General features: G+C 68.8%; 2 protein-coding genes across 5 annotated transcripts; one reads left to right on the top strand and one right to left on the bottom strand.

Moving 5' to 3' along the window:
* Positions 1-1,067: 1,067 nt before the first annotated feature.
* Positions 1,068-7,422, top strand: SYDE1 (synapse defective Rho GTPase homolog 1). The gene is made up of 8 exons (XM_067314641.1): positions 1,068-1,178; positions 2,500-2,982; positions 4,112-4,828; positions 4,905-5,116; positions 5,190-5,316; positions 5,399-5,556; positions 6,378-6,591; positions 7,071-7,422. Exons 1-8 carry the CDS (start codon positions 1,091-1,093, stop codon positions 7,379-7,381), a joined length of 2,310 nt encoding a protein of 769 aa, XP_067170742.1. The 5' UTR covers positions 1,068-1,090; the 3' UTR covers positions 7,382-7,422.
* A 245-nt stretch (positions 7,423-7,667) lies between these two features.
* Positions 7,668-17,059, bottom strand: ILVBL (ilvB acetolactate synthase like). Of its 4 annotated transcripts, XM_067314637.1 has the most exons (18): positions 16,981-17,053; positions 15,596-15,626; positions 15,127-15,271; positions 14,285-14,536; positions 14,006-14,207; positions 13,278-13,405; positions 13,019-13,157; positions 12,105-12,216; positions 11,938-12,037; positions 11,743-11,840; positions 10,607-10,743; positions 10,380-10,514; positions 10,176-10,290; positions 9,927-10,096; positions 9,771-9,841; positions 9,629-9,700; positions 8,237-8,342; positions 7,668-8,152 (listed from the first exon to the last, which is right to left on the bottom strand). In XM_067314637.1, exons 3-18 carry the CDS (start codon positions 15,244-15,246, stop codon positions 7,974-7,976), a joined length of 2,136 nt encoding a protein of 711 aa, XP_067170738.1. In that variant the 5' UTR covers positions 15,247-15,271; positions 15,596-15,626; positions 16,981-17,053; the 3' UTR covers positions 7,668-7,973. The 4 variants fall into 4 exon arrangements, with proteins under 4 accessions (XP_067170738.1, XP_067170741.1, XP_067170740.1 ...); XM_067314640.1 differs by lacking the exon at positions 15,596-15,626 and having other exon boundaries at positions 14,285-14,423; positions 16,981-17,059; XM_067314639.1 differs by lacking the exon at positions 15,127-15,271 and having other exon boundaries at positions 14,285-14,423.
* Positions 17,060-17,697: the final 638 nt, after the last annotated feature.

Here is a 17,697-nt window from a genome sequence, read left to right as displayed (position 1 = left end):
CCCCCAACTGCCCCCAGGCTTCCCGCCCCCCCCAAATGCCCCCCTGGGTTCCCCCAACCCCCCCCAAATACCCCCCCGCGCTCCCCCAACCCCCTCAATACTCCCCCAAAAGGCCCCCAAATACCCCCCCCGAGCTCGCCCAACCCCCCCGACCCTTTAATACCCCCCAGATCACCCCCAAATCCCCACAACATCCCCCCAAATACCCCCAACCCCCTGCCAAATACCCCCAACTCCCACCCCCCCCAAGTACCCCCGGTGGCCGCAGGCCGGGGCGGGGGGGGAGGTGTTCGAGGTCTTGGGAACAGCCTGTCCTGGCCGGGGGGGGGGTGTCCCAGGAACAGCCCATCCCGGCCGGGGGGGGAGGTCCGGAGTCCCGGGAACAGCCTGTCCCGCCGTGAGGGGGGTCCCAGGAACAGCCCCTCCCGGCGGGGGGGGAGGTCCGGGGTCCCGGGAACAGCCCATCCCGGCCGGGGGGGGCTCCGGGGTCCCGGGAACAGCCTGTCCCGCCGTGAGGGGGGGTATCCCGGGAACAGCCCATCCCGGCGGGGAGGGGGGGTGTCCGGGGTCCCGGGAACAGCCTGTCCCGCCGTGAGGGGGGGGGGTATCCCGGGAACAGCCCATCCCGGCGGGGAGGGGGGGTGTCCGTGGTCCCGGGAACAGCCTGTCCCGCCGTGAGGGGGGGGGGTATCCCGGGAACAGCCCATCCCGGCGGGGAGGGGGGGGTGTCCGGGATCCCGGGAAGAGGCCGGTCCCACCGAGGGGAGATCCCGGGAAGAGGCCGGTCCCGCCGCGGGGAGATCCCGGGAAGAGGCCGGTCCCGCCGCGGGGAGGTGGGGTCCCGGGGCCGCCCCGTCCCGGCCGCGTTGCGGGCGCCATCGCAGGACTCGGCGGAGCGGGATGGCGGCGGCGCCGCCGCTCCAGGCCCCGCCGCGCTGAGGGGGCCGCGCCGGGTCCCGCCGGGCTCCACCGGGCTGAGGGGGCCGCGCCGAGCTTCACCGGGCCCCGCCGGGCTGAGGGGGCTCCGCCGCGCCGGGCGGCGCTGAGGGGGCCGCACCGGGCCCCCCCCCCCCCCGGCCGTTACCGGGCCATGGCGGAGCCGCTGCTGCGACGCACCTTCTCGCGGCTGCGGGGCAGGGACCGGCCGCGCGGCAAGAAGCCGGAGGGCGGCGAGCGAGGTACGGAGCTACCGGGGACCCCGCGGGGCACCGGGACCCCCCCCCCACACACTTCCTTCCCCGCCATCCCCGAGAGGGAGCCGCCCGGGGACCCCCCCCCCCCGGAGGGACCCCCGAGACCCCCGGGGACCCTCTGGCTCAGGGACCCCCCCGAGAGCGACCCCCAAACTCTCCTGGGGACCCTCTGCCTCAAGACCCCCCCCGGAGGGACCCCGGGGACCCCCAACTCAGGGACCCCCCCCGAGAGACCCCCCCCCCGGGGACCCTCAACCCCCCCGGGGACCCCTGACTCAGGGACCCCCCCCAGAGGGACCCCCAGGGACCCCCAAGTCCCCCCAGGGACCCCTGACTCAGGAACCCCCCGAGAGACCCCCCCCCGGAGGGACCCTCGAGGATCCCCCAACTCAGGGCCCCCCCCCCAAGAGACCCCTGGGGATCCCCCGACTCAGGGCCCCCCCCCCAGAGGGACCCTCTAGGGACCCCCAAGCCCCCCCAGGACCCCTGACTCAGGAACCCCCTCGAAAGACCCTCCCCAGAGGGACCCTCGAGGATCCCCCAACTCAGGGACCCCCCTGACAGACCCCCCCCAGGGACCCCCGACTCAGCGACCCCCCCCCCGGAGGAACCCTCTGGGGACCTCCAAGTCCCCCCCCGGGGGACCCCTGACTCAGGAACCCCCCCCTCCCGAGAGACCCCTCCCCTGCCGCAGGACCCCCCCCCCCAAGAGGGACCTTCAGGCCCCCCCCAACTCAGGACCCCACCCTGGAAAGACCCTCGGGGCTCCCCTGACTCAGGGCCCCCCCCCGAGAGACCCCCAAGCCCCCCAATTCAGGATTTCCCCCCCCAGGAGAGACTTTTGGGGACCCCCCCGCCTCAGGACTCCCCCAGGTCCCTTTGGGGGGGTCCCCCCTGTCCCCCAAGGACGGGCTCCCCCCCCCGCTCCCCCCTCCAGATCTCTCTGCCCCTGGGGGTGTCCCAAGGGTGGGGGTCTGGGTTGGGGGTCCCAAGCAGGGGTGTCCCCATGGGTGGGGGTCCGGGGTGGGTATCCGAGCCAAAGGGGGGTCCCCAAAGGTGGTGATCCAGGTGGGGGTCTCAAGCAGGGGTGTCCCCACGGGTGGGGGTCCGGGATGGGTATCTGAGCCGGGGGGGGGCACGGGTGCAGGGATTTGGGGCATACGACCCAAATGGGTGCTGGGGGGGGGTCCGGGGTGCACGTGCAAACCGGCAAGGTCCGGGTGACACAGCCCCCCCCCCCCAAGCGCTTGGGGACACCACCGGGTGCCCCCCAGCACCCAACCCCTCTCCGCGCCCCCCCCGGCAGAGCCCCCCCCGGCAGAGCCCCCCCCGGTGAGCCCCGCCGCGGCACCCGAGCCGCCCCGCCGGCAGAATTGGGCCCCTTTCGCCCGCGGTGCCCGCGAGGAGCCCGGTGCCAAGAGGCCGCCGGCTGCCGGGGACACCGACGAGGACGAAGAGGAGGAGGAGGAGGAGGAGGGTGATGGCGCCGAAGACGCGCCGCCCTCCGAGGAAGCGGCCGGAGGCTCCGGCAAAAGCGCCGGCGCCTACCTGCAGAGCCTGGAGCCCAGCAGCCGGCGCTGGGTGCTGGCGGGCGACGAGGCGGCGGGCGGCGAGATTTGGTACAATCCCATCCCCGAGGACGAGGACGAGCCGTGGCCCTGGGGCGCCCGGGACCCGCCACGGACCCCGGGTGGGGACCCGGTGTCACCTGAGAGCACCCACGAGCCGCCGCGGGCGCCCGCCGGTGGCCGAGGAGAGGAGCCGGGTGCCGGCGGGAGCCCTGTTTGCGGTGAGGGGCGACGGGTTGGGGACGGTGGCGGGCAGCTGTCCCCTGCGGGGTTTGTGGGCTGCTCGCGTCGCCCGAGGTCCCCTTGTCCCTGTCCCATCCCCGAGGACAATGTCCCCCGGGTGCCAACGTCTCTGTCCCGTCCCCATCCGCTGCACCCTGAGGTCCCCATCCCCGAGCACAGCGTCCCCCGGGTGCCACCATCCCTGTCCCATCCCCAGCCGCCGCATCCCGAGGGCCCTGTCCCTTCCTTGTCCCCCAACATAGCGTCACCCAGACCCCCCCAGTCCCTGTTCCCTCCCTGTCCCCCAGACCCCAAAGTCCCTGTCCCCCAGGCTGGTGTCCCCACCTTGTCCCTCAGACCAGTGTCCCCCAGACCCCCCTGTCCCTGTTCCCTCCCTGCCCCCCAGACCCCAAAGTCCCCGTCCCTCAGGCTGGTGTCCCCACCTTGTCCCCCAGACCAGTGTCCCCCAGACCCCCCTGTCCCTGTTCCCTCCCCGTCCCCAGACCCCAAAGTCCCCATCCCCCAGACCCCCAAGTTCCTTTCCCCACCTCATCCCTCAGGCCAGCGTCCCCCAGACCCCACTGTCCTTGTCCCCTCCCTGTCCCCTAGATCCCACTGTCCCTGTCCCCACCCCATCCCCCAGACCAGCGTCCCCCAGACCCCCAAGTCCCTGTCCCCCCCCATCATCCAGACCCCCCCAGTCCCCGTCTCCTCTCTGTCCCCCAGACCCCCTAGTCTCTGTCCCCATCCCGTCCCCCAGACCCCCAAGTCCCTGTCCTCACCTCGTCCTTCAGGCCAGTGTCCCCCAGACCCCCAAGTCCCTGTCCCCACCCCATCGCCCAGCCCCCCCAGTCCCCATCTCCTCCCTGTCCCCCAGACCCCCCAGTCCCTGTCCCCATCCTGTCCCCTAGACCCCAAAGTCCCCGTCCCCCAGGCTGGTGCGCCCAGTTTGTCCCCCAGACCCCCAAGTCCCTGTCCCCACCCCATTGCCCAGCCCCCTCAGTCCCCATCTCCTCCCTGTCCTTCAGACCCCCCAGTCCCCATCCCCCCCCTCAGCGGCTCCCCACGCTGCCCCCTGTCCCACCCTGGGGCACCCAGCACCCACTCACCCCCCCCGCCCCCCCCCAGGGAAGGTGCCGCTGCCCTGCGTGGGGCCGGGACCCCCGTCGCCCCCCTGCAGCCCCGACGCCTCCAAGAAGAGCCGCTCGCCGAGCAAGGCCAAGTCGCCGGGCACCGTGCGCCGCCTCTCCCTGAAGATGAAGAAGCTGCCCGAGCTGCGGCGCAAGCTGAGCCTGCGCGGGCCCCGGCCCCCCCGCGGCGCCGAGGCCGAAGGCTCCGGCCTCGCCTCGCCCTCCGCCAAGGAATCCAGCAACGTCATCAGCCGCTACCACCTGGACAGCAGCGTGGCCTCGCCGCCGCCCCGCGCCAAAGCGGCCGCCAAGGGCGGCTACCTGAGCGACGGCGACTCGCCGGAGCGACGAGCCGAGGCCGAGGAAGAGGAGGGCGGCCTGGACGCCGGCGCTTTCCAACCTTACGGCGACGAGGACGAGGCGGCGCGGCGCGGCCGGCCCGTCTCGGGGCTGCTGAGCGTGCACCTGTGCGGCGTGCGGGACCTGGCGGCGGGCGCCGGCGAGGTTTTCTGCGTGCTGCAGGTGGACGGCGCCAAGCGGGGCCGTACGGCGCCGCTGCCCTGCAAAGCGCCTTTCCTCACCCTCAACCACACCTTCAACCTGGAGCTGGAGGGCGCTCAGCACCTTCGGGTGCTCCTCTTCTCCTGGGACCCGGCCGCCGGCCGCAACCGCCTCTGCTGCCACGGCGCCCTCGGGCTGCCCCACGTTTTCGCGGGTGAGCGAGGAGACGCGGGGCGGCGGCGGGCGCGCCCGGGGGAGGCGATGCTCAGGGCGGCGTTCTGCACCCGTAGGCGGCCAGGCGCGGCGGCTGGCCCTGCGGCTGCGCCCCGGCGGCGTCCTCTTCTGCAAGGTCACCCTGGCGGAGCGGCGGGCTGGCGGCGAGCGGGAGCCGCAGGTTTTCGGCGTGGAGCTGCGGCGGCTGGTGGAGCGGGAGCGGGCGGCCACCAAGGTGCCGCTGCTCATGCAGAAGTGCCTGGCCGAGATCGAGAAGCGGGGGCTGAAGGTGGGTTGGTGGCACCGCGAGGGAGGTGGTGGCCTCTCGGGGACACCGGTGACGCCGCCCTCCTCGCACCCAGGTGGTGGGTCTGTACCGGCTTTGTGGCTCGGCCGCCGTCAAGAAGGAGCTGCGCGACGCCTTCGAGCGGGACAGCGGTGCCGTGACGCTCTCGGAGCGCCTCTACCCCGACATCAACGTGGTGACGGGTGAGCGCTGGGGTGCTGGGGTGACGGGTGGGGGGGTGGTGGCACCCTTGGGTGCTCTGACACGGCAGCCGCTTGCCCCCAGGCATCCTCAAGGATTACCTGCGGGAGCTGCCCACGCCGCTCATCACGCCCACGCTCTACCGCGTGGTGCTGGAGGCCATGGGTGCCCGGGCGCCTGGGGTGCTGCCGGGCCGGCGGGACGCCGTCGCCCTCCTCGACTGCCTGCCCGACGCCGAGAAGGTGGGTGCTGGTGGCCAGGTGCGGGTGCGGAGGAGGTGGGTGGCGGTGGCAAGGAGGTGGGTGCTGGTGCAGAAGTGAGTGCTGGTGCCGAGGAAGTGGGTGATGGCGCTGAAGAGGTGGATGGTGGCACCAAGGAGGTGGGTGCTGGTGGCAAGGAGATGTGTGATGGTACTGAAGAGGTGGGTGATGGCGCTGAGGAGGTGGGTGCTCACAGCGAGGAGATGTGTGATGGCGCCAGAGAGGTGGGTGGTGGCACCAAGGAGGTGGGTGGTGACGCTGAAGAAGTGGGTGATGGCACCAAGGTGGGTGCTGGCAATGAGATGATGAGTGACAGCACCAAGGAGGTGGGTGCTCAAGGCAAGGAGATGTGTGATGGCGCTGAAGAGGTGGGTGGTGGCACCAAGGAGGTGGGTGGTGATGCCAAAGCGGTGGGTGATGGCACCAAGGTGGGTGCTGGCAATGAGATGATGAGTGATGGCACCAAGGAGGTGGGTGATGGCACCAAGGAGGTGGGTGATGGCACCAAGGTGGGTGCTGGCAATGAGGTGATGAGTGACAGCACTAAGGAGGTGGATGCTAGCACTGAGGAGTTGGGTGATGGTGCTGAGAAGATGGGTGCTGGCACCCAGGAAGTGGTGTTGGCCAAGGGGAGGGCCAAGGAGGGTCCATCTCCTGGGACATCGTCCCTCCCACGTCACCGCCCGCAGCCCGTGGTGGCCGAATCGCGCCGTGTCCCGTGAGCACCCCATTTCCCCGAGCGCCCTTTTCCCGGGGGCCCCGGCGTCCGGGCGCTCCATGGCTGACGCCGCCCCCCTCGGCAGGCCACGCTGACGCGCCTCCTGGACCACCTGAGCCTCGTGGCCTCCTTCCACGCCTTCAACCGCATGAACCCGCAGAACATCGCCGTGTGCTTCGGGCCCGTCCTGCTGGGCCGCGGCCACGAGCCCGGCTCGCCCCGCGCCCAGCACCCTGCCGGCACCGTCGACTTCAAGAGGCACCTCGAGGTGCTGCACTACCTGCTGCGGGCCTGGCCGGGTGAGCGGGGCGGCCACGGGCCACGCCACGTGGCCACGGTGGTGGTGGTGGTGGTGGGGATCCGCGTGGTGCTGCTTCGCTCCCGGCCCAGGATCGCTCTTGGGATTTGGGGAAAAGAACGGGCCACGAGGTTGTCCGTGGGCTGCTGTGCCGTGGCTCCATTTCTGCCAAAGAACCTATTTCTGCCCCGTTTTTGCCTGCCACCCCCAGCCACACGTGGCTTCCCCGTGGCCACCTGTTTTCAGCAGTGGGTCCGTGGCCCCCAGCCCCATGTGGCTGCTCCGTGGCCCGTTTTCATCATCCAATCCGTGGCTCCTATCCCACGTGGCTGCCCCATGGCCACCCATTTTTGGCAGTGGGTCCGTGGCCTGTTTTCATCATCCAATCCGTGGCTTCTATCCCACGTGGCTTCCCCGTGGCCACCCATTTTCGGCAGCGGGTCCGTGGCCTTAACCTCCTATTTTCTCTCCCTTCCGCAGCCCCTCAGCAGGATCTGGCCCCCCAGCCCGGCTGCCCGTGTCCCCAACGTGGCCCGGCTGCGCCCGAGCGGCCCGTGGTGGCCCGCCACCGTCCCCGGGGCCCCGAGAGCCCCCCTAGCAACCGCTACGCCGGCGACTGGAGCATTTGCGGCCAGGAGGTGCTGCCGGCCACAGCCACAGCCACGAGCGTCTTCGTGGCCGACTTGGAGGCCGAGGCGCCCTTCGGCCCCCGGCTCAACCTCAAGGACTTCGACGCCCTCATCCTCGACCTGGAGCGGGAGCTGGCCAAGCCCATCAACGTGTGTCTGTGAGCCACGGCCACGGCCGAGATTTTCGGACCAAATCCGCGGCCTTCGCCCCCGTTCGGGGAGGCCCCGGCCACAAACGTGGCCCCGCGCAGAAAGGGTGGGGGGGGGGACGCTTTTCACGGCCAAACTCCGCCGCCAAGTGCCTGTCCCCGTCCCACGGCACGGGAGCTGTTATTTATTACTCGAGCTTCGCCGCCACGGCCTTACCCCGACCGCCTCGCGTGGCTGCCCGCCACGTCCGGCTGGGCCCGGGGCCCCACCACCATCACCAGCAATAAAGGACACAAGCTGCACTCAACGCGTGCGCCGGGGGCCGTGCGCGGAGGCAACGCCGTGGCCGCGGCCACGTATCACACGGGGTCGATTTATTAGTAGGGGGAGAAAGGACGGGGACGAAGCCACCGCGGGGTTACGCACCGTGCCGGTGGCTGTCCTGTCCCCGAGTGTCCGGCCATGGGGTCGTGGCACTTCGGCGTGGCCCGTGGCACCGAGCCGAGCGGCTCCGCCGGGATCCTCCGTGTCACCGCGCCGGGGTAGGGACGGGGGGGACAGGCCACCGCGGCGGCGCTGAAGGCCGGCGGTGCCACGCGTGGCCTCACACGGAGATGGAGCCCTGGCGGAAGTCGCTCTTGCCGATGAGGGCGTTGACGAGGACGGGCCGGCCCTGGTGGCACGTGGCCTGGGCGGCGCGCAGCACCGCGTCCAGCCCCTCGCCGGCGTCGCTGCCCACCACGAAGCCTTTGGCGCCCAGGCCCTCCGCCACGGCGTGGTAATCTGCGGGGACGGCTCGGCTCAGCTCCGCGCCGCCTCCGGGGAAGGCGGGGGGGACACGGGGACGCGCCGCCGCGCGTGGCTCACCCGTGTACTCGAGGCCGCAGGCCACGTTGCTGCCCAGCAGAGCCACCTGCTCGCGGGAGATCTGGCTCCAGCAGGCGTCGTTGCCCACCAGCGCGATGACGGGCGTCTGTGGAGCGAGGCGCTGAGCCACGGGGTGGCCCACGGGGGCGGCCCGTGGCCCAAACCCGGGAGCAACCTCCCCCCCCACCGCCACCCAGGTCCAGTTCTTTAGTAGCCACAGCCCTGGCTTGGCCCTTCCTGGTACCGGTGGTGGCCTGACACAATGTCGCATGGCGTGGCACAGTGTGACATGGCATGGCATGGTGCATCGTGGCACAGCACAGTGCAGCATGGCACGGCATGGCACAGCACGGTGTGGCACGGTGCAGCGTGGCACAGCACAGTGCAATGTAGCATGGCATGGCACAGAGCAACGTGGCATGGTGCAGCGTGGCATGGTGTGCAGCACATACGGCGAAGCGTGGCATGGCACGGTGCAGCATGGCACAGCGCAGCACGGCAAGGTGCAGCATAGCATGTTGCAGCACAGCCGCCTGGTACGGTGCAACATGGCCCAGCGTGGCATTGCACAGCGTGGTGCAGCACGGCATGGTGCAACGCAATATGGCATTGCACAGCGTGGCATAGCACAGTACGGCGCAGCACAGCACAGCGTGGCCGTGCACAGCACGGAGCATATGGCATGGTGCAGCATGATACGGCATGGCACAGTGTGGCATTGCACGGCATGGAGCGGCACAGCATGGCACAGCGTGGCATTGCACAGCATGGAGCATATGGCATGGTGCAGCATGATACAGCATGGCACAGCGTGGCATTGCACAGCACGATGCAGCACAGCACGATGAGGCATTGCACAGCGTGGCCTTGCACAGCACAGCACAGCAGAGCACGGCACAGCGTGGCATTGCACAGCGTGGCGTGGCCTTGCACAGCACAGTGCAGCATGGCTACGGTACAGCGCGGCATGATGCAGCATGATATGGCATTGCCCAGCGTGGCATTGCACAGTGTGGTGCGGCACGGCGTGGCGTTGCACAGCACGGTGCAGCATGGCACAGCGTGGCATTGCATGGCACAGTGCAGCATGGCACAGCATGGCATTGCACAGCACGGTGCAGCACAGCACGGCATGGCATTGCATGGCACAGTGCAGCACGGCACAGCGTGGCATTGCATGGCACGGTGCAGCATGGCACAGCGTGGCGTTGCACAGCATGGTGCGGCACAGCACAGCGTGGCATTGCATGGCACAGTGCAGCATGGCACAGCGTGGCATTGCACGGCACAGTGTGGCATTGCACAGCACAGCGCAGCACGACACAGCGTGGCATTGCACGGCACGGTGCAGCGTGGCCCGGTGTGGCACCGCCCGCCACGCTTCGCCCTTACCTTGTGCCGCACGAAGGTGTCAAACTCCATGACGCTGTAGCCCAGCGAGCCGTCCCCGTAGAGGATCCAAACCTGCCGGGCGTCACCGTCACCGCCACCGTCACTGTCGTCACCACCCCGCCACCGCCACCCCCCAACCCACCTCGGCCTCGGGCCGGCAGAGCTTGGCGCCGAGCGCGAATCCTCCGCCGACACCCAGCGTCCCGAAAGCTCCTGCGGAGAAACCACCGGCTGTGCCGAGGCGCCGGCACCCGTGGGTGCCCCAGCGCGGGGACCCGCCGCCGCCGCCAGCCCTTACCGGGATCGAGCCACCCCAGGGGCGCCCGGGGCCGCACCACGTAGGCGGCGGTGGCCACGAAATCGCCGCCGTCGGCCACCAGCAGGCAGTCGTCGGGCAGCAGCGCGTCCAGGCGGTGCAGCAGCGCCAGCGGGTTGAGATGCGCCGACGCCGGCTCGGCCGCCTTCTCCCTGCCGGAGGGGGCCACCGCCGGGGTCAAGCGCGTCCCCTCGCCACGTCCCCCGTGGGTCCCCCATGTCCCCCGCTTACCTGTTGGCCGCCTCTTTGCGCCGGTCGCCCTCTTGGAGCCCCTCGAGCCACTCGCGGGGGCACGAATAGCCGCAGAGGCTCTGCGAAAGCTTCACCAGGAAGGAGGCGGCGTCGCCTGCAGAGAACGGGGCAGCTCGTCACATGTGCCAACATGCATCCTGGTGGCGCCCCTCTCCCCGCTGCGCTTTTCGGGTCCCCCCTCACCTTGCACGGCGAGCCGGGGTTTCCAAAACACGTCCGAATTGCGCAGCAGCTGCGCCCGGTCCCGGTTGACGGCGACGACGGTGCTGCGGCGGCTCAGCACGCGCCCGTAGGAGAGGCGGAAATCGCACACGGTGCCTGGCGGGGGGGGGCGGCAGGTGAGCGGCGGCGCCCCGGGGTGCCCCCCGCCTCCCCCGTGGGTGCCCCCCACCCTTCCCCGCCCCGCGTACCTGCCAGGATGACGAGGTCGGCCTGGCGCAGGGCATCGCGGCGGTTCTGGCGGACGTGCAGGGCGCTGGCCTTGCCCAGCAGCCCCCGCGCCATGCCGCCCAGGTAGCAGGGCAGGCCCAGCGCCTCCAGCGCCGCCCTGCGGGGGCAACGGCGCCGCAAAAAACGGGCCGGTTGGGCGAGCCACAGCCGGTTTTGCAAACGGCGGCCGTTGCTTTTGCAAACTGTGGCCGCTGCTTTTGCAAGCTGCAGCCAGTTTTGCAAACTGCAGCCACCAGTTTTGCAAACTGCGGCCGCCACTTTTGCAAACGGCGGCCGTTGCTTTTGCAAACCGCAGCCGCCGCTTTTGCAAACTGTGGCCGCTGCTCTTGCAAGCTGCAGCCAGTTTTTGCAAACTGCAGCCACCAGTTTTGCCAACTGCGGCCACCAGATTTGCAAGCTGCAGTCACCAGTCTTGCAAGCCGCAGCCGACACTTTTGCAAGCTGCAGCCAGTTTTGCAAACTGCAGCCGCCACTTTTGCAAGCCGCAGCCACTGCTGTTGCAAACTGCGGCTGCTGCTTTTGCAAACTGCAGCCGCTTTTGCAAACTGCGGCCGCCAGTCTTGCAAGCTGCAGCCGCCACTTTTGCAAACTGCAGCCGCCACTTTTGCAAGCTGCAGCCAGTTTTGCAAACTGCAGCCACCACTTTTGCAAACTGCAGCCACCAGTTTTGCAAGTTGCAGCCGCCGCTTTTGCAAGCTGCGGCCACTTTTGCACATTGCTGCCGCCATTCCTGCGAACAGCAGCCACTGCTTTTGCAAATCCCAGCTGCTGTTTTTCGCAAACTGCAGCCGCTGCCTTTGCAAATGCAACCCCTGGTTTTGCAAAGCGCAGCCGCTGCTTTTGCAGACTGCAGCCGCCAGTTTTGCAAATTTCTGCCGCCGCTTTTGCAAACTGCTGCCGCCGCTTTTGCAACCCGCGGCCGCTGCTTTTGCAAACTGCAACCACCAGTTTTGCAAACTGCAGCCGCCCCTTTTGCAAATGCAACCGCCGCTTTTGCAAACCGGTTGCCGCTTTCACCTGCGGCTCGCAGCACCCCGGCCCGGCCATGGGCGCGCGGTGGCGAGGAAGAGGAGGCCGGGCGCCCGCGGCCGCTCACCTCAGCTCCTCCACAGGGGTCGGTGGCAGCGTGGCCTGGCTGCCCAGCAGCACCAGCGGCTTCGAGGCTCGGCTCACCAGCTCGGCGACCTGCTGCACCTGCGCCCGCCCCGCCGCCGTCAGCCCCGCCGGGGACGCGGCAGCGGCGCGGCGGTGACGGTGGCACGGCGGTGGGGACGGCCGTGGTGACACTCACCTGCTCCGCGGTGGCCAGCGGCACCTGCACGGGCAGCGGCGTCATGTCCCGGGGCTCCCAGGCACCGGCGAAGAGGTTGTGGACATAATTGCGCAGGTACCTGCGAGGAGCCACCGGCGTCACAGCGGCGGTGGCATCGCGGTGACGCAGCCGGTGACGCCGCTCACCAGTGGACGAGGCTCCGCCGCAGCCCGCCGGGGCTCGTCGCCTGCCCCAGCTCCTTCTCAACCACGTGGAAGGGGTAAAGCACGTCCAGGGGCAGCTCCACGAAGACGGGACCTGCCGGACCCCCAGCCAGGCTCAGTCACCGCGGGAAAAAAACCCGGATCATGGGGGAAAAAAAACCCTGGAAGCAACCGGATCGTGGGAAAAAATGCCCAGAAGCATCCGGGCCACAGGGAAAAACACCGCAGAGCAGCCAAACCGTGGGAAAAACTGCCCCAAAGTAGCCGAATTGCGGGAAAAAAAACTGGAAGTGGCCGAACTGCGGGAAAACCAACCCCGAAGCAGCCAAACTGAAGGAAAAACTGCCCCAAAGCAGCCAAACCGTGGGAAAAACTGCCCCAAAGTGGCCAAACTGTGGGAAAAATCCTGGAGTAGCTGAACTGCAGGAAAAAACGCCCTGGAGTGGCCAAACTGTGGGAAAAACTGCTCCAAAGTGGCCAAACTGTGGGAAAAAACACCCTGGAGTAGCCGAACCGTGGGAAAAACGGCCCCAAAGTGGCCAAACTGTGGGAAAAAACACCCTGGAGCAGCCAAACCGTGGGAAAAACTGCCCCAAAGTGGCCAAACTGTGGGAAAAACCATCCAGGAGCAGCCGAACTGTGGGAAAAAAAAGTGGCCGAACCGCGGGAAAAAAACCCTGGAAGCAGCCAAACCGTGGGAAAACCAACCCCGAGGCAGCCGAACCGCGGGAAAAACCACCCCAAAACGGCCGAAACACAGGGAAAATCGCCCCAAAGCGGCCAAAGCGCGGGAAAAACTGTCCCGAAGCGGCCAAAACGCGGGAAAAACCACCCCGAAGCTGCCAAACGGCGGGAAAACGGCCCCCGCGCCCCCGCCCGGGGCCGTCGTCCCTTACCCGGCGTGCCCGACTGCGCGGTGGCGATGGCCTGGCGCAGCGCGGGGACGATGTCCCGCACGGCGCGCACCGACGTGCGCCGCTTGCAAAGCGTCTTGAAGAGCGACAGCTGGTCGATCTCCTGCAGCGCTCCGCGCCCCTGCGCGACAAAAAACACCCCCAAAAGGTCAAATCCAGCTCAAGCCGCCTGGAAAAGAGGGGTTTTTCCCTCCTCCTCTGTCCCCGAAGTTGTCCCCGGGGTTTTGGGGACAGGACTGACCCGCTGCAGCGTGGCGGCCGCCCCTCCGAGGAGCAGCACGGGCGACTCGGCCATCTGGGCGTTCTTCACCGCCGTCACCGTGTTGGTGACGCCGGGGCCGGCGGTGACGACGGCGACGCCGATGCGACCTGCGGGGACACACGGGCGGTGGGGATGGGGCATCCCCCGGGGGCGAAAAGCAGGGAAATCGCCCCAAAATGCACCCAGCGATGGTTGCCCCCTGTTTAATGGGGCTTTGGGGGACCACCACCGAGCGGGGCCACCCCAAATGCCCCAAAACCCAGGGAAATCATCCCAAAACCCACCCAGCTACATCACCCAGGGATGACGAAGGGGTCAAACCCCAAGAAAATCCCCCCAAAACCCACTCAGCTATGGACACCCTCAATTTAATGGGGTTTGGGTGACCACCACCAAGTGGGGCCACCCCAGATGGCCCAAAACCCCGGGAAATCACCCCAAAACCCACTCAGCTAGGGATGAAAGGGGATGAGCCACTCCTGGGGAGGTGACAAAGGGGCCAAAACCCAGGGAAATCCCCCCAAAACCCACCTGGCTGCGGATACCCCCCCATTTAATGGGGTTTGGGTGACCACCACCGAGCGGAGCCACCTCAGATGGTCCAAAACCCTGGGAAATCACCCCAAAACCCACCCAGCTAGGGATGAAAGGGGACAACCCGCTGCCGGGGGGTGACCCCGGGGACCACGCGCTCCCCGCGCACCCACCCGAGAGGCGGGCGACGGCGTCGGCGGCGAAGACGGCGGTGGCCTCGTGCCGGGTGTCCACCACCCGCAGGCCCAGCTTCTCGCAGGCCACCAGCACGGGGGACACGTGGCCACCGGCCAGGGCGAAGAGGCAGCGCACGCCATGGGCCCTCAGCACCTCCGCCACCAGCTCGCCCCCGTGCCGGCTGCTTTTGGGATCCACCTGGGAACCGAGGAACCAGAAAGTCCCAATTGTCCCAAAAGGCGCTTTTTTCCCCCCAAAACCACGTGTCCTCCTACCTTATGCCGCAGCTGGTAGAGGAGACCCAAGCGATGAGCGGCCGCGAGCAGCAGCAGCAGCACGAGCCCGGCGCAGGCGCAAGCGAATCCACCCAGGGCATCCATGCGGGAACGGCGGGCTAAAAAAGCCCCGGAAAACCTGGGAAAAAAAGGCAAAAAACCCTCCCGCAAAACCCTTCCTAGATGCCGGAAACGCGGCGGGAAAATACCTTTGCGTTTTGGGGGAAAAAGCCGCCGGATGGTGCCTGCTCGCTGGGAGGAACGATTAATAATTAATAGGCGAAGGCAACAAGGCGACCTCTGCTCAGCGTTCCCGAAATCCCCCGCAGCATGCCAGGACGCGCCCCGGCTTCCCGACTCGGAAAACCCGTTCCTGTGCCGGCCCCCGGGCGTGGGAAAAAGCCCAATTAAAGGCCAACAAGGTTGTCGGCGGGATTGGCCCCGAGGAGACGCGTCCTCTGCCGGTGTCACACGGGTTTCCAGGGCCGGAAAAGCGCCCGGAGTGGTGGCACTCGGGGCCGGATACGGAAGGAGAATTGGGGTTAAGGAGGGTTGATGGGGGTGGATGTGGGGACGGGTGGGGACAGAGGTTGGGGACGCGACGCGGGGACGTTCAAGGCTGGGGGACGTCAGGGGACGCTCAATGCCGAGGACACCACGGGGGACACTCAACGCCGGGGGACGTTGGGGGACATTTGGTGCTGGGGAAACCATGGGAGACACTCAGCGCTGAGGGACATCAGGGGACACTTGATGCCGAGGACACCACAGGGGACACTTGATGCTGGGGGACACCGCGGGGGACACTTGATGCTGAGGACACCATGGAAGACACTCAATACCAAGGGACGTTGGGAGACGCTCAGTGCCAGGGGATGTTGGGGGACGCTCGATGCTGAGGACACCATGGGGGACACTTGATGCCAGGGGACACCACGGGGGACACTCGACGCTGGGGACATCAGGGGACGCTCGATGCTGAGGACACTGCAGGAGACACTCAACACCAGGGGACGTCACGGAACACTCAAGGCCAGGGGACGCTGGGGGACACGCGATGCTTAGGGACACTAGGGGACATTGAGGGACTCTCAATGCTGGGGACACCATGGGGGACACCCAACGCCAGAGGACATCGGGGGACGCTCAATGCCAGGGGGGACGTTGGGGGATGCTCGATGCCCAGGGACACCAAGGAACATTGAGGGACACTCAATGCCAAGGGACATTGAGGAATGCTCAATGCTGGGGACAACACGGGGGACACTCAACGCCAGGGGCCAGGGACGCCAGGGGACACCGCAGGGTCACCTCCTTGTGGTCCCAACGTGGCAGCGAGTCCCTGCGGCAAAAGAGAGAGCTCCAGGCTGGGCCAGTGGCTTCCCAGGGCCACCAGGCCACCGCGTCCCCACAACCAGCGGCCACCTGCCCCTCTGGGGTCGCCAGGCCACTGCTGTCCCCGTGGGTGGCCGGCCACCACCCCCGCTGTGGTCACGGGGCCATCTCAGCCCTGGGGCCACCTTGTCCCCATGGCCACCTTGTCCTGAGGGTCACCTCATCCCTGTGGTCACCCCAACACCATGGTCACCCCATCCTCGTGGCCACCTTTTCCTGAGGGTCACCTCATCCTTATGGTGACCCTGTTCCCACGGCCACCTCATCTTTGTGGTCACTCCACCCCCGTGGTCACCTTGTCCTTAGAGTCACCCTGTCCCTGTGACCACCTTGTCCTTGAGGTCACCTCATCCTTGTGGCCACCTCGTCCCCATGGCCACCTTGTTCTTAGAGTCACCTTGTCCCTGTGGCCACCTTAGCCTTGGGGTCACCTCATCCCTGTGGTCACCCCATCTCTGTGACCACCTTGTCCTTGAGGTCACCTCATCCTTGTGGCCACCTCGTCCCCATGGCCACCTTGTCCTTGTGGTCACCCCATTCCTGTGACCACCTTGTCCTTGAGGTCACCTCATCCTTGTGGCCACCTCGTCCCCATGGCCACCTTGTCCTGGTGGTCACCCCATTCCTGTGACCACCTTGTCCTTGAGGTCACCTCATCCTTGTGGCCACCTCGTCCCCATGGCCACCTTGTCCTGGTGGTCACCCCATTCCTGTGACCACCTTGTCCTTGAGGTCACCTCATCCTTGTGGCCACCTCGTCCCTGTGGCCACCATGTGCTAGTGGTCACCCTGTCCCAAGGCCACCCCCTGGCCCTATGGCCCCCCCATAGTCCCCCATGGCCGCCTCGGTGACCCCACTGGTCCCCAAAGGCCCCCCTGGGACCCCCCTGGTGCCTGAGACCCCCTTGGTGACCCCCCCCTTGTCCCCAAATCCCCCCCATGACCCACCCCAGTAACCCCCCCTCGATCCCATGACCCTCCCCAGCACCCGTAGCCCCCCCCGGTGCCCCCCCCGCCCCGAGGTCCCCCCACACCCCCCCGGCCCTTCCCCAAAGGCCCTGCACTGCCCGGCCACGCCCCGGGCTGGCCACGCCCACCCGGACCACGCCCCCGCCCACGTGTGCCCCGCCTCTCCCGGCCCTGGCCGTGACGTCACCCACCACCTCGCTCAGCCACGCCCCCACACGTTACCTCTCCCCCCCCCCCCCCCCGCCCCCGGCCTCCCGCCGCGGGAGGCTCCCTGTGCCGAGGGTGCCCCGCCTGGCCCCGCCCCCCCGGCGCCGGCCCCGCCCCCCGCGTACCGGCAACGGGTGGGGAGGGGGGCGCCGGGCCCGAGCGGCCGCGGCCCCCCGAGAGCGTCACCGCGCCGCGCCGCGCCGCAGCCACGTGACCCGCGCGGCCCGCGCCACGCCCCCCTCCCGGGGCACAGGGCGCTGATTGGCCGCCGCCGCCGGCGGGAGGCGGGGCGGGGCAAAGCGGAAGGAGAGGGGCCTGTGCGTGGGCGGGGCCGGAGCGGGGCGGGGTCTGCGGCGGCCTCGACGGGGCCGGGAGTGGGGCCGGGAGCGGGGCCTGGGCCCGGACGGGGGCTGGAGGGGGCCTCGGCTGGGCCCGGTGCGAGGGCCGGCTCGGGGCTCGCACGGGGCCTGGAGGGGGCTCGCGTGAGCCCTTGCACGGGGTAGGGGCAGGGTTTGCACGGGGGCTGACGCGGGACCGGGCACGGCCCTCGCGCAGGGGACACTTGATGCTGAGGACACCATGGGGACAGACCCCACGCACGAGGGCTCACACGGACCCTCTCATGAGGGCTCGCACCCTCGCACGGCCCCTCACACGGCCCCCCGCACAAGGGCTCACACCCTCGCACAGACCCTCGCACGGGACCTGGAGGGGGCTCGTGTGAGCCCTTGCACGGGGTAGGGGCAGGGCTTGCACGGGGGCTCACACGGGACCGGGCACGGCCCTCGCACGGGGGCTCGCACCCTCGCACAGACCCTTGCACAAGGGCTTGCACAGACCCT

Source organism: Apteryx mantelli, chromosome 36 (genome assembly GCF_036417845.1).
Source record: "Apteryx mantelli isolate bAptMan1 chromosome 36, bAptMan1.hap1, whole genome shotgun sequence".
Taxonomy (NCBI): Eukaryota; Metazoa; Chordata; class Aves; order Apterygiformes; family Apterygidae; genus Apteryx; species Apteryx mantelli.
This window is presented reverse-complemented; position numbering and strand designations above follow the sequence as displayed.

Bases quoted from the DNA above. Each gene is read 5' to 3' on its own strand.
- ILVBL (XM_067314637.1), bottom strand. From the start codon at position 15,246: ATGTCCCCAGCGTCGAGTGTCCCCCGTGGTGTCCCCTGGCATCAAGTG. The intron at 11,841-11,937 runs GTGAGTGTCACC...GGGCGGGCGCAG, and splicing joins CGCTGGCCACCGCGGAGCAG to GTGCAGCAGGTCGCCGAGCT. The intron at 10,515-10,606 runs GTACGCGGGGCG...CCCCCCCGCCAG, and splicing joins CGACCTCGTCATCCTGGCAG to GCACCGTGTGCGATTTCCGC.
- SYDE1 (XM_067314641.1), top strand. From the start codon at position 1,091: ATGGCGGAGCCGCTGCTGCGACGCACCTTCTCGCGGCTGCGGGGCAGG. The intron at 1,179-2,499 runs GTACGGAGCTAC...CCCCCCCGGCAG, and splicing joins GCCGGAGGGCGGCGAGCGAG to AGCCCCCCCCGGCAGAGCCC. The intron at 2,983-4,111 runs GTGAGGGGCGAC...GCCCCCCCCCAG, and splicing joins CGGCGGGAGCCCTGTTTGCG to GGAAGGTGCCGCTGCCCTGC.